The 20917-nt window shown below is 40.8% G+C and overlaps 1 protein-coding gene across 1 annotated transcript; it reads left to right on the top strand.

Annotated features, from left to right (window-relative positions):
- The first annotated feature begins 267 nt into the window (after positions 1–267).
- rspo1 (R-spondin 1) lies at positions 268–20299 on the top strand. Its single transcript, XM_031314756.2, has 6 exons — positions 268–400; positions 6859–7424; positions 9400–9594; positions 12504–12647; positions 13401–13625; positions 18535–20299. Exons 2-6 carry the CDS (start codon positions 7328–7330, stop codon positions 18750–18752), a joined length of 879 nt encoding a protein of 292 aa, XP_031170616.2. The 5' UTR covers positions 268–400; positions 6859–7327; the 3' UTR covers positions 18753–20299.
- The last annotated feature ends 618 nt before the right edge of the window (positions 20300–20917 follow it).

Genomic DNA, 20917 nt, shown 5'->3' with positions numbered 1-20917 from the left:
GTGGATTTAAAAAGCGCAACTCGCAGGAGCTTCAGTGCAAACAGGCATCCTGGCCTAAGAAGACGAAATAAAAAGTCTGAGTGACTTAGTTCATCGGGATATATATTTTGTTATGCACATCATCTTTAACTGGAGGAATTTATTTTTTAATCCATTGCACACGTTTTCTGTCTTGTGCATCCTCTACACAGCCTGCTAGGACGTTGCCTCTAAATTGTGACAGATGTGAAAGAAATGAAATCATATGTCTTTTGAAATGATGACAGAAAAAGGTTGCATGGGGGTATCCTGTAGGAGGAGTTCTTTGTGACCAAACATGTAACGGATTTTCCCTTATAAAAAAGGAAATTGAGTGCCGACCGCTCAATGAACAGCATTATTCGGAGATCCCGCTTTACAGGTGGGTTGATTCTTATTTCATATTTTACCATTTACGCGATTACCGCGATTTTTTATGAATACATATCCAAATTTGGGGTTAAACTTTGTTGTAACGGATCTAGAATTTTGTTTGTGTAAAAGTTACTCTATGGTACCCTAAACAAATAGAAAACGTTCTCGTTTTAATATGTTAATTGAGCATTATTATCGTTATTATTATAACTAGGCCTATTCTTATTTTGTATTACACTTTTATTACACACTACCTGTGACGACCTTAATTCGTTTTATTTTGCAATCAATAATATTTTCCCTGTTGGAAGATTTAAACTTGAGGCTCCAAGTGCCCCATCTTTTATCCATCATGAGTGCTGTAACTTTTTCCTCAAAAACATTTTCAATATTTAACCAAATAGGAGGCTGATCATTGTCATATTTTATATTCTACTTGCTAAACTGAACATTAGAGTGGGATAGAGTTAACATGCTGTCGGTTTACTCTTTAGGATTACATTCTACAGCTTCTATCCACAGAGCTATACATGCCTCCCCAGCTTCAAAGAGACAGGCAGGGAGAGATTTAGAAAAACAACAGGACAGTGACGTGACAGCAGATGCTGGACTGCGGACAGGTGGGGATCTGCACTTATGGTGCTAAAACAGTCTCATAAGTATTTGCAACTTGTAAAACTCAATTCACAAATGAATACAGGGTGATTTGTATTCGTAAATCTGTGTTGTATCTGTGCCTCTAATTTGTCACTAAGTCCATTTAACATCCTGACTATGAACATGTAATCCTTTAAGACAGGTAATAGTGACTGTAAGCAACACAAAACATTTGTTTAACAGTTAAACTATTGTTTTGACAGATGACAATATGAATAAAACGAAAGTATTTTTGAAAGGGTATTAAATCTAATCTGCAGCTTGAAAAACATTTCACAGCATAAATATGACAATAACGGACAAATAAAAACTTCAAGTGAAAATCTCTAAGTTACTTTGTGAAACAAGAGTCCCTTTCACACAGCCTGATCAATGTCTATGGACACAGTACAGTCCTCGCAGTAGCTGTTGATACTTTAGTTACTGAACAGTTGACAAGTATGACACCTGTCGAGCAATAACTTCCTCCTGATGGTTTCTCATACTGTGAGGAGAGTCTGGTGGGTCCAAGTACACCTCATCAGTGGTCAGTCAGATCTGTAAAACATGGCAGATTTAGTGTGCGATTAAACTAGGCTATCATTTTTTATCACGGTGTACAACTGCACATACATTTAGTCTTGAATAAAGGAGCAGCATGTATTTAACCCGGTACGTGGCAATTACTGTACTAATAAACATGGTTACAATATGTCGAGCAAATGTTACATTTAAATTGTTCATAGTTTAACTTAGAACATCATCGATTGAGTCCTTATTTCATCTAGTTTCATATGATACCAAATATATTCACTAGCTTTACAACTGGGCCCACTAAAGGCCATTTTATAGTCGTGCGTAAAATCGACGGCGTAGCCCCGCAGACCCCCGCAGACCCCTCTGCGTCTACGCCAGACCCTACGCCGTAGCCTGATGCTCACCTCTCGAAAAATTTAACTACACGTCGCAGCGACGCACGTCGCTCAGCCGTGGCTTGGTAGCGTTGCATTTCCCCCGGCTGGGGAGAAAGAACAGGGGAGACACTTTTGTTTCTCTCACTATGACTCTAGAGTTGGTACTCGCTCCAAAGTTAATCACCGTCACTCTCTCACTTCTCCCTTGCTCTATCACCCACTCCCCACAAACACACATGCCGGCTCGAAGCACACACCAGCGCACAAGTATAAACATCAGGCCACTTACATAGGCTACGGCGAGAGCTCTACGTGGAGCCTCCGCACAACTGTAAAACGGCCTTAACCGTTTAAGCAGCGCTTAAACAGCGCTCTGAAATAATATTTCAGACAATTCCATACAAAGACCAGGCAACGCCCATGTTACAGAGCTGACTTTAACGAGCTAAGTTAGCATCGCTGTTCAAGCTGTACAAGAAGGTGAACGTTGGCACGCTCCAAAATGTAGCAAACTCACTGCCGCTATAACAACATAAAGCAAATTGTAAATGCACTGCAACAATGATGATGAAAACATAAATGTAATTTATTTGACGACAAAGTCCTAATAATATAAACCTACCCCAGAGGAACGTCAAGTAGTTTCTGCCAACTGTCTCTGAAACATTTGACAAGGCTTCTTAACCATCTTCATGTAGTTTAACAGCGGTTGGCATCCATAAGTGTTGCATTACCGCCATCTACTGGAGAGTGCTGGGATCGTCACTTGAGACACAAATTGTTTTGTGACAACAATGGCGCGGAAAAACAGTTGCAAAAGTACCCACACATATAGAAGGAAATTTACAAATATATTCACATTGAAAAATACTAAGTTCATTTACAAATGATGAAATACGAGTTACAAATTAGACGCACGGACACAGATACGCATTTGCGGATACAAATCGCTCTGCATTCATTTCTGCATTGTGTTTCACAAGTCACAAATTAGAGGCACAGATACAACACAGATTTACAAATGCAAATCACTCTGTATTTATTTGTGAATTCTGTTTTACAAGTTGCAAATACTTATGAGACTGTTTTAACACCATATGCACTTGATTTTCCATCCCCTTGTGGAGCCGTGCAATGCAAACAGCTGTACTGCAACATGGTGTGCGAGCCTCCGAGGCAAAGCTGAACTGTGCTCAACTGAGCTGTACAAGATCAGTCCTCTGACTGCTGGAGCTGTGCAGGGCTTTAGTCCTACAACTCCAAAAAGAGAGAGTCTGGTGGTGGTTAGATTGGAGGAAGAGGCCGACGATGCTCTGCTCTGATCTGAGTGTTGAGTGTTTTCCAACTGCAGCACAAATGACCTCTCACTGCCTGAACTCTTTGAGCTGCAGAGGAAGTGATTACCAAAATGTTTGGGGCTTCTGTGGGTGGTGGTGGTGGTGGTGCAGCCAGGTGTTTCTCCACACTCTGCAGGTAGATGAGGTGGACAGGCTAGTATTCATCTACAGCAGGGGTCTTCAACGTTTTTTTAAACCAAGGACCCCTTAACTGAAAGAGAGACAGAGCAGGGATCCCCTACTACATCTATTGTATAAAATGAAGTTGCATATTAAACTGGGAATACATGTAGGGAGGCCTAAAGCTTTTATAAAATACTGTTTTTGCATAGAATACTAAGCTATTAAAATAATAATTGTTGGCATGATTTTATAAATCATCTTTTAATATTGAACATACATGTGGCACAGTGAATCCTTAGGATTAACTGTATCTACGGATGGCTATTTTAGTGACTACCTTATAGGCCAGTAAGCCTATCATCGGTGGGGATTTATATTTGCTAATAATATGTTGGATTCATGTTAAGACATTTTAATTTTTGAAAAAACTTTCAAAAATTAACAATAATTCGTAGGCCCCCCTGCCATGACTCTGAGGACCCCCTAGGGGTCCTGGACCCCCTGTTGAAGATATCCGATCCACAGATTTAGATTGAAAGGTGTTGAGAGCGTGTGCACGTGCATAAGGATGATGTCTCAGTTAACACCTCATTTTCCCATTGTTCTGTTGCATCAGCTCTTTCATTTCGTCTTCCCTTTCTGCTTTTCATTGTGGGCTGGATTGGCTAGCACCGCTAGAGCTTATGGCTTGGATGTACAAATATGGGATTTTAAAAAGAGCAAAATAAATTGAACATGAATGGTCACTATGTCTGGGTGAAATCACCCACAAATTCCTGTAGCTTTGTTTGCTGCGCACATGGGCAGCCAACATTGGAAAAAGTGCCTATTTAAAAGCCAGAATTTACCGCTTACTGAGTCCATGTAGCAGATGCCCAAAAAATGTCGTTTTGAAAATGAGTGATTGGAGGTTAGTATGGGGCCACATGTTGCAGGGAACAGGGAAATGTTGATTCAATGTTTGGTCATTCCTGTGTGAGGATAAAGGTGTTATGATTTATGAACTGACAATAAAATCTATTAAATCTTCCTTTTTATCCTTTTTTGCCTTCTGTGTCTCTTGTTGCACATTGCAAATGCAGGTATTATCTTCTCAATTTGTGTGTGATTGAGGCATTTTGGCACAATACATGTAAATCTTTTTTTTAGCTCTTACAAATGGTTAAAAAAGCCAGTAGGTTCAGTCATAGGCAGAAAGTTCATCGACAGGTTGCATTTGTAACTCTGAGCTCAGAGTTGTGGCACCTTCTCGAGTTCAATAAATTCCCTGTGTGGGAGCTCCCTTTCACTGCTTGAATAATTGATAGATCAAACTTTGGACTTTCAAAGGAGGCAATTTAATCTCCTGACTATTTGATGAGTGGGGCTTAGTTTCATTGGGCTCAGCTGAATGTGGCTGATGGTGAGGAAAGGCACACAGTTTAATGGATGAGGGAGCAGAGACAGACAACTTTCAAAACATACAGGTGCCACAGTAGCACCACAGTTGCCTGCTTAGATGACTGTTTGTTAAAAATGGGCCTTGTAATGTGGACGAGTACAACAATCCATTTTCTCCCTAAGTTAACAGCCCAATCCTGTCTCTTCTCTCCATGGTGTGTGAGAGCAGAAATGGATGGGCTGAGGTGTGCTTCTGGCAGGTAGCGAAGAGTCGTGGGAGTGCTGGGTTATGAAAGAGTCTCTGGCACATGTCTTGAGTTACTCAGTGCTGGAAAGGTTATGTTCTGACTGAGTGATCCAGAGACTTAGCATGTCCCATTCTCCAATCATCACTCTCTCAAGTAACAGGTGCTGCAGAAGAAACTCTTTTGGCTCATTCCTGTAAATATGACTTTAGCCGAGAGGTGTCAGTGACATTGTGAATCGTTAAGTGTTAAGAAATAAATACGAGTGGGGAGGAGAGTCTGAAGTGTTTCCCAATTAGGAGAGGATACAAGTACAGTACCCCTGTCCTCTGTTGGGTGTAAAGCAATGCTATGGAATTGTAAGAATTACAAAAGGAACTTCCTTTTTTCTGAATTCTTCAGGATTAAGAAATTCTGTATTCTGTGGCTCATTCAGCACCAACAGACTTCGACTGATGCTCCCGTTTACAAGCAGCTCTAAACTTAATTTTGCTCAAGAAATGTAGTAATGTCACATTCATGTTTAACATAATAAGTCATTTTTGTCTTTTTCTCGAGTACAAGACAAGGTGTCTCATCATTATCACATGGACTGGAAATCAGTCTGGATTTATTTTTATTTATTTGTACTTATTTGTATTTTAAAGATTGTATGTTATTTCTGGAGTCGAGCATAACTCCTATTGCGGATGCTCAAAATATTTGGGGTCAGTCCAGTTAAAAGGGAAATGATTTCGTCCGTTTTGATTTATGCTTAAACAAATAATGTAACGTTGCCTGCTGGAATGTTTAGACACACCAAATGGCATTGTCCTTAGTTTGATTCAGAGCCACAACCAACTCGACAGCCAAATATGGTCCTATTTTTCTTTATTGAGCTGCGAGGGAGGACCTCCCATTGCTCAGATCCTAACATGTTCTGTGTGTCCTCTTCACACAAGCGCCGTAAATACAGGCAGCGTATGACACTATCTATAAAAAGATCTCAGTACCAAATATGATAAAGGCCTTCAGTCGTGTGTGTGTTGCATTTGACTTCATGCTCGATTCATCATCCAAATCCATCTTGAAATGCCTTCCGCAACATCATGATCATGATCAGGTTCTTCAGATTACAAAGATTTCTGATATACTTGAATGAATGCAGTTTAGGCCAAACAATATATTCTTGTTGCATTGGGTTAGAATTGAATGTCGCTGGTTGGAGTATGTAAATGTGTTGATAGCACACTGATATTATTCTATGACTATTGGAAAAACAAGATGAAGGAATAATTTCACATTTTGGAAAAAAAGGCTAATTGGCTTTGGAGTTACATGAGAAGATGCATTCCTCTCTCATGTATACCGTGGGTTAATCTGTGAGCTTTAGAGGTGCTGGTAGGCTGATTTTGTCACCTTTTGGACGGAGCCTTGTTAGCTGTTTCCCCACTGTTTCCAGTCTTTATGCAAAGCTAAGCTAACGGGCTGCTGGATGTAGCTCTGTATTTATCATACAGGCATGACAGATGTATCGAGCATCTCATCTAACTCTCAGCAAGAAAGCAAATAAGTGTATTACCCAAAAGGTCAAAGTATTCCTTTAATGTTACCTGTAACAACCCTTCTCCTTAACCTGTTCCCCATCTGTCTCTCTTCTCTGCCTCCTTTTATTCTTTTCTCGCAGCAGGCCCTGGTACTAGCAGATGTGTGTGTCACACATAGTCAAGAACCTGCATCCATCTTCTTTCAATCTGCAAGCTCGTATTTTTGTTCCGCCTTCGAGCATCTTTAATAGGACGCATGCTTGTGAGCTCAGGCAGTCACTGACAACAAACCCTCCTCAAACAGCGGGTTCCCTGCTTCCCTGCCAGCCCACCCCGAGCTTCATGGGTTGAACCACCAGAAGTTTGACAATATCCTCTCCAATCTCTCCTCCTCTTCATCCTCTGCACAACCTCCACTTTCCCCTCCCTCCACCCAGCCCCACGCTGTCTACTCCCTTTGCCAGTACCACCACCAGCGTGATGGCTTGTTGTGCCTCGGGCTTGTTTGGACTTGCTGTGTAGTGGAGCGGCATCCCCCTCCACTACACAGACTCGCGGACGCAGCAGCCACTAGAGTGACCGATACAGAGAGACAGAGGGGAGGAAAAGGGAGAGAAAGACCGAGAAAGAGAGCAGTACCACAGGAGAGAGGAGGAATCATCTGTCCCATCAGCAGAGGGATCCACCTGTCCCACAGAGGAAGGGGGGCCCCCCCACCTGATCCATCTGGTCGCAGGGGGGGACCCTGCGTGGCCGTGAAGGCAACAGGGACTATGCAGTTGAGACTGGTGGCGCTGGCAATGGTCTTCCTCAGCTCCATGGGTCACAGCGATGCTCTCAAGCTCTCCAAAGCGAGAAGGCAGAGGCGGGGTGAGTTCTCACTTTGTTTTTTTCTTCCTCTTCAGCACTGCTGCCTTTTTTCTTTTCTGCGTACTGAAACATTTAACAAGCAAAGTAAAGATAACATATTGTTTATTTTCTCATCATTCTTATTTGTTTTTTCTAAACGGGTTATGTAAGGTTCAGTGTTTCCCCTGAATGGCTCATCTTTCTTCCTCTTTTTAAGATTACGCCTCTCTCAGTTTATGTAAAACTTTGATGGGTGTAAGAATTGTTTATAGAGGGGTTTTTGATGGATTCGCCCTCAAAGCCATCACTCTTTTTTGTGTCTGGCTCTGTGAGCACATTATGGAACGAGTACCTGACAGTTCTAAGCCCTCAATCGGACCGTGCTACCAGTGTTGTTGCAAGCATTTTTCTGACTTCACGCAACCACAAAGATGGTGCTCAGGCCGACTTGCAGTGTATCTCTGGCCTTAGATCCTCAGTGCTGGTGTTACTGTCAGCTTTGAAATAATTATTCCTTTACACACAAGGAGCTTTCAGCCAATGCCAAGCTCGCCCCAACCTCTGTGAACCAGAATTTATATAATACCATGACTGGCCACAGTAACAGATGTGATTTTATTAAAATCGCACAAAGGAAGAACGGTCATTTGTGTTAGAAATGGTATATCTTTCACAGTATGCACTCATATGACCTTAAATGCTGTCGCAGTTTGTCATGTGCTATTGTATTGAGGACAGAAGGATTTGGGTCACTCATTACATACATGAGCGCCCTCTACAGTGTCACAGTCAGTTGAGGCTTCTCCCCTCCAGATATGAAAGGGGTCTATGATTTTACACCTCTGATTTGAAGCTTTTGCATCCTAATGCAATCCGATTTCTTTTTCTGAAGTACTGCAGTGTAATGCAAAGATCAAACTGAAACCATCAGAGAGGAGAACAGCTTCTTTTTTCAGTCCACCACGTGTCACAATTTACAACACCACACTCTGATTCATACACTCCCCAGGGCTATTATTAGTTTTTTTTTCATCTGTGATAGTAAGCAACAAGACCTGGCTGTAATTGCTGCATTTGAGGTTACCGTGACTGGCATTGGTGTAATCTGTTCATAGGAGAACCCTTTTACCATCCAACTTATCTCTGGGAGTCAGGGCGGCAGATGGAAACGCTGTGTGAGACTATGTATATTCAGAGGTGATACAGTACAGGAATGTAAATCACTCTGATGACTGTGTTTTTGTCTCTGAATGGCTCCTAGAAAAAGGAGGTGCACTTTGACACACTTTTCCTAGAAATAATTTAGTGGTTGCATGTATGGCAACCGGTGATAGACCGGTTGTGCCTTTTTGGAAGGTGAGGGAATTTGATTAATGTCTGGGATTACAAGGGTGTGAAGTGTAAATGCATCTGCAGTGCATTTTTAGACTACATGCTGTTTGGTACCACTATAGAAAAACACTGGCAGTATTTGATTATTGGCCATGTCTATCACTATTGCACTTTTCTGATACCCAGTTAATTTCACACCGAACCCAGTAGAGTGAGAGAGCCTTGTGTGATGTTAGTTGCCTGATTTTGACTGGCTCTTGGTCGGCTGTCAGCCCCAATAACCCTGGTTTCTCCAAATTAAAATATGTTAAGGATCTTCGGCAAGCGGTTTGAAGTAAACAGTGAGTAACTGTTCAAACAAAGATGTTTGGCCTGGCTCCCGGTTAGATTAAGCTGCAATCATTAACCCCTGCTTGTTGGAGTGATAAAGCGTTGGTAGGTTTATGGCTGGATCTCTGGAGATGCCAGCAAAATATTAAAGTTCCCCCAATGTTGTTCTCATAGGCAGAATGTTAACAAATGCCCTTTTTATTTCCTTGTTAAAATTCATATCTGGCTGGAAACAATTAATCTTTTTATGTGATAGTACACCATGCTGTTCTGTTGCATACCTCAAACCTGACTGTTCCTTTCTCTCTGTTAATTGCGCTTGTTGTTTCCACAGTTAGTACTGAGGGGCCACCATCTTGCCCCAAAGGCTGTGACCGATGCTCGGAGTATAACGGCTGCATTAAATGTAGGCCCAAGCTCTTCATCTTCCTGGAGCGCAATGACATCCGTCAGATAGGCGTGTGCCTCGCCTCCTGCCCTATGGGATACTTTGGCATGAGGAACCCAGAGGGCAACAACAGATGCACCCGTGAGTTTTGCTTTGTGTTTTAGACTTTTGATCCAGATACACATCTGGAAGCTTCCAAATACATGTAGGCTAGAGCTAACATGCTGGCAACAGCCTACTCCATGAAAATCCACACAGCTGATGTCAAATCAAGCCTGCAGAAGTGTAAACGATCTGTTTGTCTTTGGCTCATCATCTCCTGTTTGTGTACAATATGGGGGTATTTAGAGGAGTAGAGGGATACCCTGCTAGTTCATCAGCCATGTGTATCTTATTTGTATATTTCCACTTTATGTTTAACAAAGATCTAAAATATGAATGCAGAAAATAGCTATCCTACCATTTGCCACACCCTTTATTCTCCCAAATCATTTCATACTGCCTCATCTTTTCAACCAATTTTTTTTTTTTGATTTCATTTGATTTATTTTGGATTTCACAAAACAACATAATCCAAAGGATAGCATGTTAAAGTGTAAACACTTATTTCCAACATGGTCCTTGGTGTTAAAACATGCAACACATCACGAAGACCTATTTCAGGTCAAAGACAACAACATATAATACAGATCATTACCAATCTGTGCTACTATTGTGGTGCCTTAAATAGTAATGCTGTGATGCTGTATGAAGAGGAATCCACCGACACTGTTCTTGATTATAAAAAGGTTTATTACAAGCAAAGATTCAGCATCAATTTTACAAACTCCTGCAGAGAGCTTGGAGAACGACCAACCCAAACCTCAAAATTTGCCGCTCTGCCTTTTCTTTGTGTGGACAAAACTTATCCTCCTTATACCAACTCTTAAGTCAAAGTGCATAGAAAGTTATAGAATGTCAGTATACCACACTATTTTTCAGTGCTTGTGGGTGAATAAGAATGGCCACTTAATGAAATCCTTCTGTTGTGGCTACTTATCCCTGTGGAAAAGGGCACACAAATAGCCACCAAAGTATGTGCTGAACTGGAGGAAAGTCAGTGAAATTTTTTAATTGAACTAGTCTTCGTTATGGTTATAGACAGGTTTGACTCATTTAGGTGGGTGGGTGAAAGGGTGGCCACACTCACGGTACTTACCCAACTTACTTAGTTGGTTCTGGTGGCACCGGTCCCGTACTATCAGCCGAGGAGTGCCAGCACTTCAGTCTGTTTCCCCTTACGCGTGGACAGAAAACAGGATTGGAACAAAATCCCAACAAAAACATTGTTGTTTGTCTGTTTTTAAGAGGATTTTATTTTTTATTTGGCCCTCATATGTGAAGTTCATGCCAGGACTCAATCCATATTTGTTATGCTTTCACTTTTACACACATTTCATTCTGATACACCCTGATACTATCTGCACCATATACAGTGTATAGTCTCTGAAGTATGAATGTAAGCGGGTCTAAAAGGATTATTCTTTGTACAGTAAAACATTTATAAATTCATAATTAACTCAAATGATTAAAGTTTAATCATATTCATGGCTTCAAGGTAGTTGTAGGTGTTTAGTGGGTAGCAACAAAAATGCCCACTAGCCTGTTGTGATTTTCTGCTACAGAAAAACACAGGCTATTCTTCTCTTTTAAGATGTTTTTCCTTGACATTTCTGCATCACATAATTACTTGTCAGATGTGCTAAATTATTTAGTTAGTTTACATAACCCCAAACAGATACAACCCTTAACTCTGGTTAGGGAGATGCAATCATTTGTATATTATATTTATATATTTTAGATTTAGGGTTTCTGAAAAACATGAGCTGTAATTGTCTGCTCAAGCTGTCACACTATAATGATGGAACTATAGTTTCCGAAAAAGGGCTTTTTCCGAATATAGCATTTTCCGATTAAGACGTGGGATATTCCGGTATTTTTCAGGTTTTAGAGGCATTCTTTGGACATGTATACAGCACTTTCGTAATATGCGTCTCAATCTGGGTTTTTACCGCAGTTTACGGCCTCTTGCCTGCTCGTGGTCAGCTCTTTGCGTTGCTATGGTTGCTATAAACAAACCAACCAGCCAACAGTTTGCAGGGCTGCAGACCTGATAAGAAGGAGAAACACAGCTACTTTTAAACATTATCAAAGACTTGGATGTCAACAGGTTGTTGGATATGCGCACACATCGCTACGCCGACCTTTTCAAGAAGCTGGTTGAAGGAATGAAAGAGGGAGGCTGTGTTCGCACAGTACAAGTCCACCACCGCTGGAAAACTTTGAAAAATGTTTGCATGGCTACATGTAAACAGGAATATTAGTGGAATATTCACTATCATTAGCCATGTCAACAGTCGGAATATTATGTGCATGTAAATGTAGTCAGTGTTAGATCATTTCTGACCTTGGCATCTTGGCATTTCTTATATAGAAATATTGACAGGAAGATTTCCATCTCTCTCTACGGTTTTTCATGAGAATAAGGATGTGCCTTTCAAGATGAGACCAAAGTATTTTAAGATGTCTGGCTTTTATCCTCATGTGCTAGTAATTACCCAAATTTCCAAAAGTTGCTTGTTTAACTGGAGAGTTCGAGATTTTATTGAAACTGAGGTGTGCAGAAACTCTTGAGAAAACCACTGAAGCGATACACTCCTGGCTGTACTCATTCACACCCGCTTTCCAAAAAAACAAGCCCTGTGGTGCATGTGTTTGTAAGAGAAGAGTGTTACTCCCCCTAAATAGACCCTGTGTTGTTTAATCCCTAATAAATCTCTCAGAGGAAATACAGTTCAGTTCCTCTTGTCCTGTCTCTGGAGAACCATTTGCTTTTTTTCAGCCAAAAATGCAATGAATATTCCATGAAAACAGTAGAGATTTCTATGTTTCCACCAGAAATTCTTTAAAACAAAAAATCTGAAGATGATAAAATTAACTCTCACCATCACCAGACACAATGTGACTTGTGATTTGATCCTTTAATTTGATCCTCTCTTTTTGTCTTTCAGAATGTAAAATAGACAATTGTGAAGCGTGTTTCAATCGCAATTTTTGCACAAAATGTAAGGAGGGCTTGTATTCACACAGTGGGCGATGTTATGTCAGCTGCCCTCCAGGCCAGCGCACCGCCAATGAGACCATGGAGTGTGTCGGTGAGTGACCTTTGACCTTAACTGTTTACTAATTTCAAAACATTAGCCATAGCATCTCTGCTCCTGTAATGAAACAGAAAGTATTGTTTCAGGGTCTTTCACCTACTGAAGACGCTCACAGGTGTGAGCCACATGTTGACTCCATTTTTTTTTATCACTTCATCTAAGCAGCCGATTAGGTTCAACAGTCAGGCCTGGAAAAGGGAAAGTAAACTCTTGAGAATAATCCCAAGATCTTTTTTTATCTTTCCTTTCAGCTCTTTTTCGTTTCTTTTTGTTGTTGTTAAAAATAATTCTGTCATGAGTTAGTAACAACAACAGCATTAACAGCATTTTCAGGCCGCCATTGTAAATAAGAACCTGTTCTTAATGACTTGCCTGTAAAAATAAAGGTGAAACAAATAAATAAAAAAAAAAATAACAGTTGTTCTAAAATGGTTACCCTAACGTTACCCTAAAAAAATGGCTTCTGTTGTGAGTGCAGTATACTTTTTATGATTATTATTATTATTAGTAGTAGTAGTATATTTAATAGCCTTCAGGTTCACAGCAACTCTCTAAATCTGTCCCTCTCAAGTACAAAGAAACCCCCAAAAGTTAAAATTTCTTTCAGATTGGGAAATTACTTAAGGTCATTATTGTGAGCTAGAACTGCTGAGCTGTAAAAAAGCAGACGTGAAGGCTGCAAAAAAAATGTGAGATGTTGGAGCTGTGGAACATTCACTCACTACCTTAGTCCCATTTTTTTTTCAGGTCAGCGTCCTGCACAGTGTGAACTGGGCGAGTGGAGCCAATGGGGTTCATGTATGAAGAAGAACAAAACATGTGGATTTAAAAAAGGCTCGCAGTCTCGGCTCCGCGAGCCCCTTCTGCCGGTCCACAGCCCAGACACCTCCCCGGCCTTTGTACCCTCACAGACCTGCACTCCACAGACAGAGAGGAGGAAGTGCAATGTGGCCAAGACGCCCTGTTTGAAAGGTAAAGCCAAATACACATATAGTGCAGAAAACAGATACACTAAGGAGGAAATTAGATGTAGTAAGGACAAATTAAAAGGTACACTAAGTAATAGTTCAAATCAGGTGACAGTACTGTGACAGTACAGCTTGCAGACCAACAAGCAATAAAGTCCATGTGCTTCATGAAATGCCTCCACCAGTTAACATGATGACTGATGGAACCATTACTCAACGTCCAAAGGCCTGCATTCCCGCCAGCGTGTCTGTGACCCGCAGCGTGTTGATTGGGTTTGGTTTGGCTGAGCTCACAGAAGGATACAGAATCTCTTGACTTCTCAGCATGTAAACAATAAACACCATCTATGAGCCAAGCAGATGAAGGGCGGGCATTACGCACTGCAAAGCTGGACAAGGATCAGAGCTAGAAAGAGCTATTTGTTCTGAGGACCATTGAAGCGTGAGGTTTACACGGCCATGCCATGTTTGCTTGGGCTCTTATCATCCACACAGCAGCTTGCTCTCCAGCAGGTCAACAGTCATTCTAACCACTCTATGGCCATTATCAACTTTCGTAACAGCTTGTTACATTAGTCGCTGTTTCTCCTCAAGTGCAGCTAATAAATGACAAATCTGGCCAATTGGTCTGGAGGTTGTTGAAAAGTGCAACAAAAAGGTTTGCTTTTAAACGTTTGTCCTTAGTAGTGAGGCAATATTTAGCCACAATGGTGTTGGGATGATAAACCTTACGAAACAGAAATATCAGGGAGCACAATGTTAATTCAAGCTATAGGGTTTGTTCTCCTGTACTGCAAAATCATTATTTCTAATGAAGTCTTAGACATTTTTTCTGTCTCTAAATGTCACCAATCTGTGTTGCATAGTGTGCCAATTTTAAACAAAGTTGGAAACTTACACTCATTTACAAGGACAGAGAGAATTGTAAACAAGCTGTATTTAAGGCCTTTATTGGACGGTGGCACGCTTAGGAGATTTCAGGCACAGCAGCCACATTGCGTAACAATATTTGCACAGTGTTGGCAACTGTACAGATGTTGCAACATGTAACAGATGATATGCCTTGATCTATGTGAGTAAACACGTAGGAGGCTTGCATATTCAAGCAACATCTTCTACTCTGGAACAGTTCCTATAGGGCTCTGGGTCTAAAGAACAGAACATGATCTGACATCGTCCCATATAGATCTGTGGTCATGTCTAGAGGGAAAGGAGGCTGGCAAGGTGTATAAATGCTCTGTGAGGAGCAGGATCTTCGTTGGACAGGCTGTGACAGCACAAGTTGAGAAATGCGAGGCAAATATACTCTTGTCTGATGCCCGCATCCTGGAAAGAATGTCAACCGTGGGTTCAGATGAACAATTAACAGTAAAGTATTATAATCTTCCCTTTAAAACTGCTATGTAAACTGTCACATTTCTAAACTTGGAGCAATGGTAGGTCTTTTCAGAAAGGCAAAAATGACATGCGAGTGTCACCTGACGAGTGTAGAGTCGTAGTCGATTGTTGATGTTAAGGAGATTTTTAGTCCTGTATTTTCTCTATACTGCCGCTAAATACTTTAGTATGAAAATAAGACATACTACTGCCAAAATGCACAGGAATGATTTTTCCTCTGTGAGGTAATTCATGGGTGATGGTACCATGACTCCGGTGAACCAGTTCATGTGGGTAAACTCACTCTGTGCAAAAAGAGTGCAGCTGTGGATTCATCTGTGGGAGTTGGCTGGCAGGCTGGCTATATAATAATATAACACAGGGGGCAGACCTTGTATAACATTAGTGATTTAGTGGTCTGCGGAACTCACGCTTTGTGTTGATTTGGCTGCACATTTTTTCCCCTTTTCCTGAAACCCCACAAAAGGGTCTCACGTGAAAACAGAATTTTCTGGATGTGTTATTGCATTTGTCAGGCAAAATTGTTTAGCTTGGATGGAGAGGAGGTACAATCAAGGCTGTCATAAACTGATGGAGTCCCCCTCTCTTGGCTCCATTAGTGATTTGTTAGAGGAGTAATTAAGTCCTTACACAGTAAGCACATCAGCTCAGATACTGCAGTGTGTGTGTGTGTGTGTGTGTGTGTGTGTGTGTGTGTGTGTGTGTGTGTGTGTGTGTGTGTGTGCGTGTGTGTGTGCGTGTGTGAGAGGACTCTTCACTCATGCTTCACTCTCGTTCATTGTGCCTCATTGAAATAATTTGAAACTATTACGGTTCAATATTAAGTGTTTGTTTGAAATGTGGTCATTAAAGCTCAGAAATATGTTTATTGATTCAAGACAACATTTAACTGATTAACATGCCAGACATAAAATCTTCTTATACGTTTTGAGCCAACTCAACAAATGATGATTTTCACACTAATGGCTCTTAAAAAGGATGAGTTATTCCTGTTTGTGCACTACTGTGTGGGACTGATCCTTCTAGTTTCCACTGGAGAGTAAAGTTATTGTGACTCATGGGCCTGCAGTGAGTAAATGTTTTTTGTGTTAGGTCTGTCCACATTCAACTAAATTGAATCTACTCTATCACCAAATAATGATTTTTTTTAACTGGCTATGTAGAAACATGTTTTTGGTGAAATTTGAGAAACATTGTACCTTTGGACTTCTTGTTTTTCTACTTTGCACTTAAAACAAAGAATCATAACTGTTTGTACAACAACTTTAAAAATGCTGCTCAGGAAATAAACACAGACCTACAGTTATTACTGCACAGCAGTACACAAACATGGTGGCGCCATAAGCCCTGCTGTTGTCAACTGCGTAGTGAACACTGTCCAGCCCTTGGCAAGTGTTCACTCAGTTTCCAGGATGTGCAGAGACTCTCAACGCACATATTCATAACAAACATCCTCCAGCGCAACTACACTCCCTCAGATATACAAAACTGAATACTTTTGAGTGCTGCCTAAACAATAGCCATCTGACACTAGACACAATGTCCATTTCCACTTTGTGACAGCTCTTCATGTCCTTATGGGCCATTATTGGGCCCTTGACAATGTTTAACTCATTATGCCAGAAGTGATTTTAAAGTGATTTATGTGACAGAAAATGGTGTCACTTGACTGTCCTGAGTGCTCTTACAGTCTGTCACGTGCTGCATTTTCAAATCAGCAGCAGAACTAAGCTCTTTCCTCTCCTGAATGGTTTACGTGTGGACGTTAACCACTCCGTGATGGATGTTTAGAGAGCAATTATACTCTTAAATGTGTGACAGGTGTAGATCCTAATGCAAGATTTATCAGCAGAGAGTAGATGGGGGGGGGGCGCATGGAAAGGCTTGACTTACCTTACCTTGACTTTCCCATTAGCAAAATGGTGGATAGTACCTGGTACTTCTTTTGTACCACCTTGGTCAAAGTTCCAGGCGAGCTCAGCTGATACTAAATGGTGGAGTAAAAAAACACTGCAGACCACTGATTGGTCAGAGAGAATCATCATTAAAGCGACACGGGACAACTTGCACAAACCCACGTTACCCACATTATGTTTACTATGCCGTACACTTGACGAAGTGCAGACTTTCCTGTTTAGTTGCCGATAAAAGGATCCAGCGAGTGTTGAAGATGATGTCACGGCAGAATCAGCTGAGAATCCCACCTACATTGAGGGGGTATTATCCGGAGAGTACTGGTACCAGAAACAGACTGATCTCACTAAGTGGCGTATGTCTGACATGCCAATTCATATGCCATTTTGGCGTGTTATCAAGATGCATAATCGTTTTTTAGCGTGTTTATCAATGCCGTTTGGCCTCCATTGACCTACATTACATGTGAATTATCGCCATAGCGAGTAGTATTAAAGGATGGAGGTTGGTTGGGGTGGCGGATGGGTAAAACACAGGACTTTCACCCAGGAGAGCTGGGATTGTGTCCTGCGTTTTGCCTTTATCAACTGTTATTTTTTTTATTTATTTATTTATTTTTTTGATAAAGCCTTCCCCAATGTTCTTTTCCTAAACCCAACCATTTATTGTTTTCCTAAGCGTGTGACGTTGGTCACTGTCGTGGTTTTGTCATTTTTTAGTGTTACTAAAGCCTTTCCCAATGTTCTTTCCCTAAACCCAACCTTTTTTTTTACACGCCACGTGTATGTGTGTATGTTTACATCTGCTGTATACAGCGTAGACATACACGTGGATAGCTCAAAATGCGTACATATAACATGCCATTTGGCTTTAGGAAAGTGGCGTGTATGTTTACGCAAAGTCATGATGCCATGTTGCCAGAAAAGTGAGTCAAGCCGTACCATGCAGTACAAACACGACAGGGTTAGGGTTAAAGATGGCAAGAGTCTACAGTCAGGCACAGTGGTGCTTTGAGCTAAATGCGAATGTCAGAATGCTAGCATGCTCATTGTGACAATGCTAACATGGTGATGTTTAGCAGATAGAAGGTTAAACATGTTGATCACCAATGTGATTAGGATTCAGCCTCTGGTGACCATGAATGTTGGTGTAAAAGTTCATGGCAATTGATCCAACAGTCAGTTCAGACTGAAGTGACTGAAGTGGTAGACCGACCGACTGACTAACATGGCTAAAAACATTTGGCTACTACATTTTTTTAGTTATTACTTTGTCCTATTTGATTATTTGTTGACCGCTAGTGGCACACTGGTCACTGCTGTACAAATCCTGTCAGCGTGGCTAAACATAGCATTATGTTAGCATTTGTGAATATTACTGGACTGAATGTGTATGGTTTACACTGGTTTTGCCTGGATTAAAAACCACACAGCCACAAGTCACACATATCCCTTCATCCTTCAGGAATCCATGTTTTTATTACTTTTGTTTAGCCAAGGCACTTCTACATACAACATCAGATGATGAGAGATATCTTACAGTAGTTTATTTGAGAAGTAGTATAAACTATTAATCATATCTTCAATGCATTCTCATTTCAGAGAGGAAGAGTAAGGGAGACCGACAAGATGACACAAACAGGAGAGAGAGGGAGAATGCACGCGGGCGAGCACGAGAAGGCAAAGATGGCAGTAGAGAAGGAGGAGGAGGAGGAGGAGGAGGAGGAGGGGGGGGGGGGGGAGGGGGAGGGGGGAAGAGGCGAAAAGGCCACAGCAGGACCACCGCTGCTCCTAGCATCACAACCAGCTCTGTCAGCTAAACTCTATCGCCCGCTGGATGGGGCTGAGAGAAACACAGACAATGCCTCACCCAGCAGCACCAGCCATAGACAAAGATCAAAGTGATAAAGGAATGAAGGGAATTAATGCTGCTATGCATTGGAGAAGATGCAAAGAGAACTGGAGGACTGCTGCAACACAAAAGGCTTCTCTGAGCTTTTTGAATAGATGAACATATCTGGAAGATACTGGTGTCTTAGTGGTGTTCAGAAAGACTTGCTGAATTGACCGTGAGGGATCACTGTTGGACTGCAAAGCCACGTTGAAGATTGTGGTTTGTCACAGTTTGCGTCATGAACCCGACCTGTGTCACTTCTTGAACTAAGAATGGATTGCTGCGTTTGAAATGCAGCATTCAAGCTGGAAGTCTAATAATGAATGAAGAGTCTCTTCCGTCTCCTCTGTTCTATGATGTATTTCGTTCCAGTCCAATTTTAATCACAATCTGTTTTTCATTTGTTTCTTTGTTTGCGAGAGGTGGCAGATGAATTTTCTCAACAACCGCTGTACGTGATGTAAAGACAATGAATAGTATTAAGTCTGGGTACCTTTTATTTCCTATTGTGAGATGAAACTAAAAAAAGAAAGGCACTGGAAATCATTTGTGGTTGTTGAGGACAGAAGGTCTTCTACACAGTATATTATTCTAACGAGGGAATCTATTACAAAATAATAAGCCTAAGAGAAGATGGAGGATTACTGGCTCAAATCCATCTCCGGTGTCTTGACACAAACTTTTGCCATTTGATAGCCTAGTTGTTTGTTCTGAATTAAATGTTGGCGTTTGTATCAGAAAATAACTGCACCGAAAACGAGGAATAAAAACACAAGTATTTGCATGTGTACAAGATTGCATGTGCGTGCCTTTGTGCATGCAAATGTGTGTGTGTGTGTGTGTGTGTGTGTGTGTGTGTGTGTGTGTCTCTCTACCTAACGTCTGGGTGTTTGTGTACTTTGTATGCATTACTGCACGGGATCAAGTTGTTTGTCAATGGAACTTAGTCGTTTGTACATGTGTGTATGAGTCTGCACATGTGTGTTAATATTGGTCTCATAGATTGAAGGATTAGGTACTGGAAAAAAAGAGGAAGGAAATGTAAATGCACAGTGATATATCAAATATGCAGTAACTACAAGCCACTGATTATCATATAAGCCATCAAATCATCAGCTGCTCAGTAATCATGTCTGTTTGCAACAGGGTTTGAAGATTTTGCACAACTATAATGTTTCCTTCTGCTCAACTTTCAGAACAATCATAGCATTCTACACATTTATACTCCAAAAGCTTCATGACATAACAGACGTAAGTTTCAGTTTTTTTTTTCATAGAATGTTTTCCATGGGTCTGTTTGCTTTACACAAGATATTACTTTCAGGAGAAGTTACACGCTACATTATTCATTCATACTATGGATTGTGATAGTGAATATGTCAAACTGTGCTTATCATTAAACATACAAAGTATTAGAATCATCATGTAAAGCTTATTCTGTGAAAGCCTAAATAAAGTTCAGATGAAGTCATACACTGATTTTGCTATTAGTTTGTTTGATTTCAGTTTATCATGACTTTCATGATTTTGTCTGGAATTGATCCACCGTTTATTCTTCCAAAGTCCTCTAATGTCATTCATAATCTATACCATTGTCTTCATGTATGACACGTTTACACAAGGACAAATTCTTACTAGACTAGATCATTTAGTTTTACAATTAGGGTTATATTTTCATATTTTTGCCCATTATTTCTATTGATTATTGTAACTAACTGGAAAGTTGGTTGTTGATGTTGATGGTGCAAGACACACAAAGACACAATCAAACAAGGTTAGCCTAACTTTTTGGATGAAAAAAACAAACACCACAAAGGCAAATAGTAGTTAGTGAGATAGTTGGTTGTTTCTAAAAGAAAATTGTCTTTGGCTTCAGCACATAGCGTTGATAACAATACAGGACAAGGATGAGGACAAACGGGACACAGCATCTACAAACAATTTATGATTTAAAAAACTGTAAAAATGAAAATAAAGTACAATAAAATAAAACTGCTGTAACTAGTCTGCGCATACACGGCATTCTTGAGCAATAAGGGGTTGTTACCAACATTTCAGGTGCACCCACATGCGATTTTACCTACAAATAAA

This window comes from Sander lucioperca, chromosome 10 (genome assembly GCF_008315115.2).
Source record: "Sander lucioperca isolate FBNREF2018 chromosome 10, SLUC_FBN_1.2, whole genome shotgun sequence".
Taxonomy (NCBI): domain Eukaryota; kingdom Metazoa; phylum Chordata; class Actinopteri; order Perciformes; family Percidae; genus Sander; species Sander lucioperca.
Note: the sequence above shows the minus strand (reverse complement) of the source record. Positions and strands in the feature narration are given on the sequence as shown.

Coding starts and splice junctions, on each gene's coding strand:
- rspo1 (XM_031314756.2), top strand. CDS start 7,328: ATGCAGTTGAGACTGGTGGCGCTGGCAATGGTCTTCCTCAGCTCCATG. Junction 12,648..13,400: donor TGAGACCATGGAGTGTGTCG/GTGAGTGACCTT, acceptor TTTTTTTTTCAG/GTCAGCGTCCTGCACAGTGT. Junction 13,626..18,534: donor CAAGACGCCCTGTTTGAAAG/GTAAAGCCAAAT, acceptor TTCTCATTTCAG/AGAGGAAGAGTAAGGGAGAC.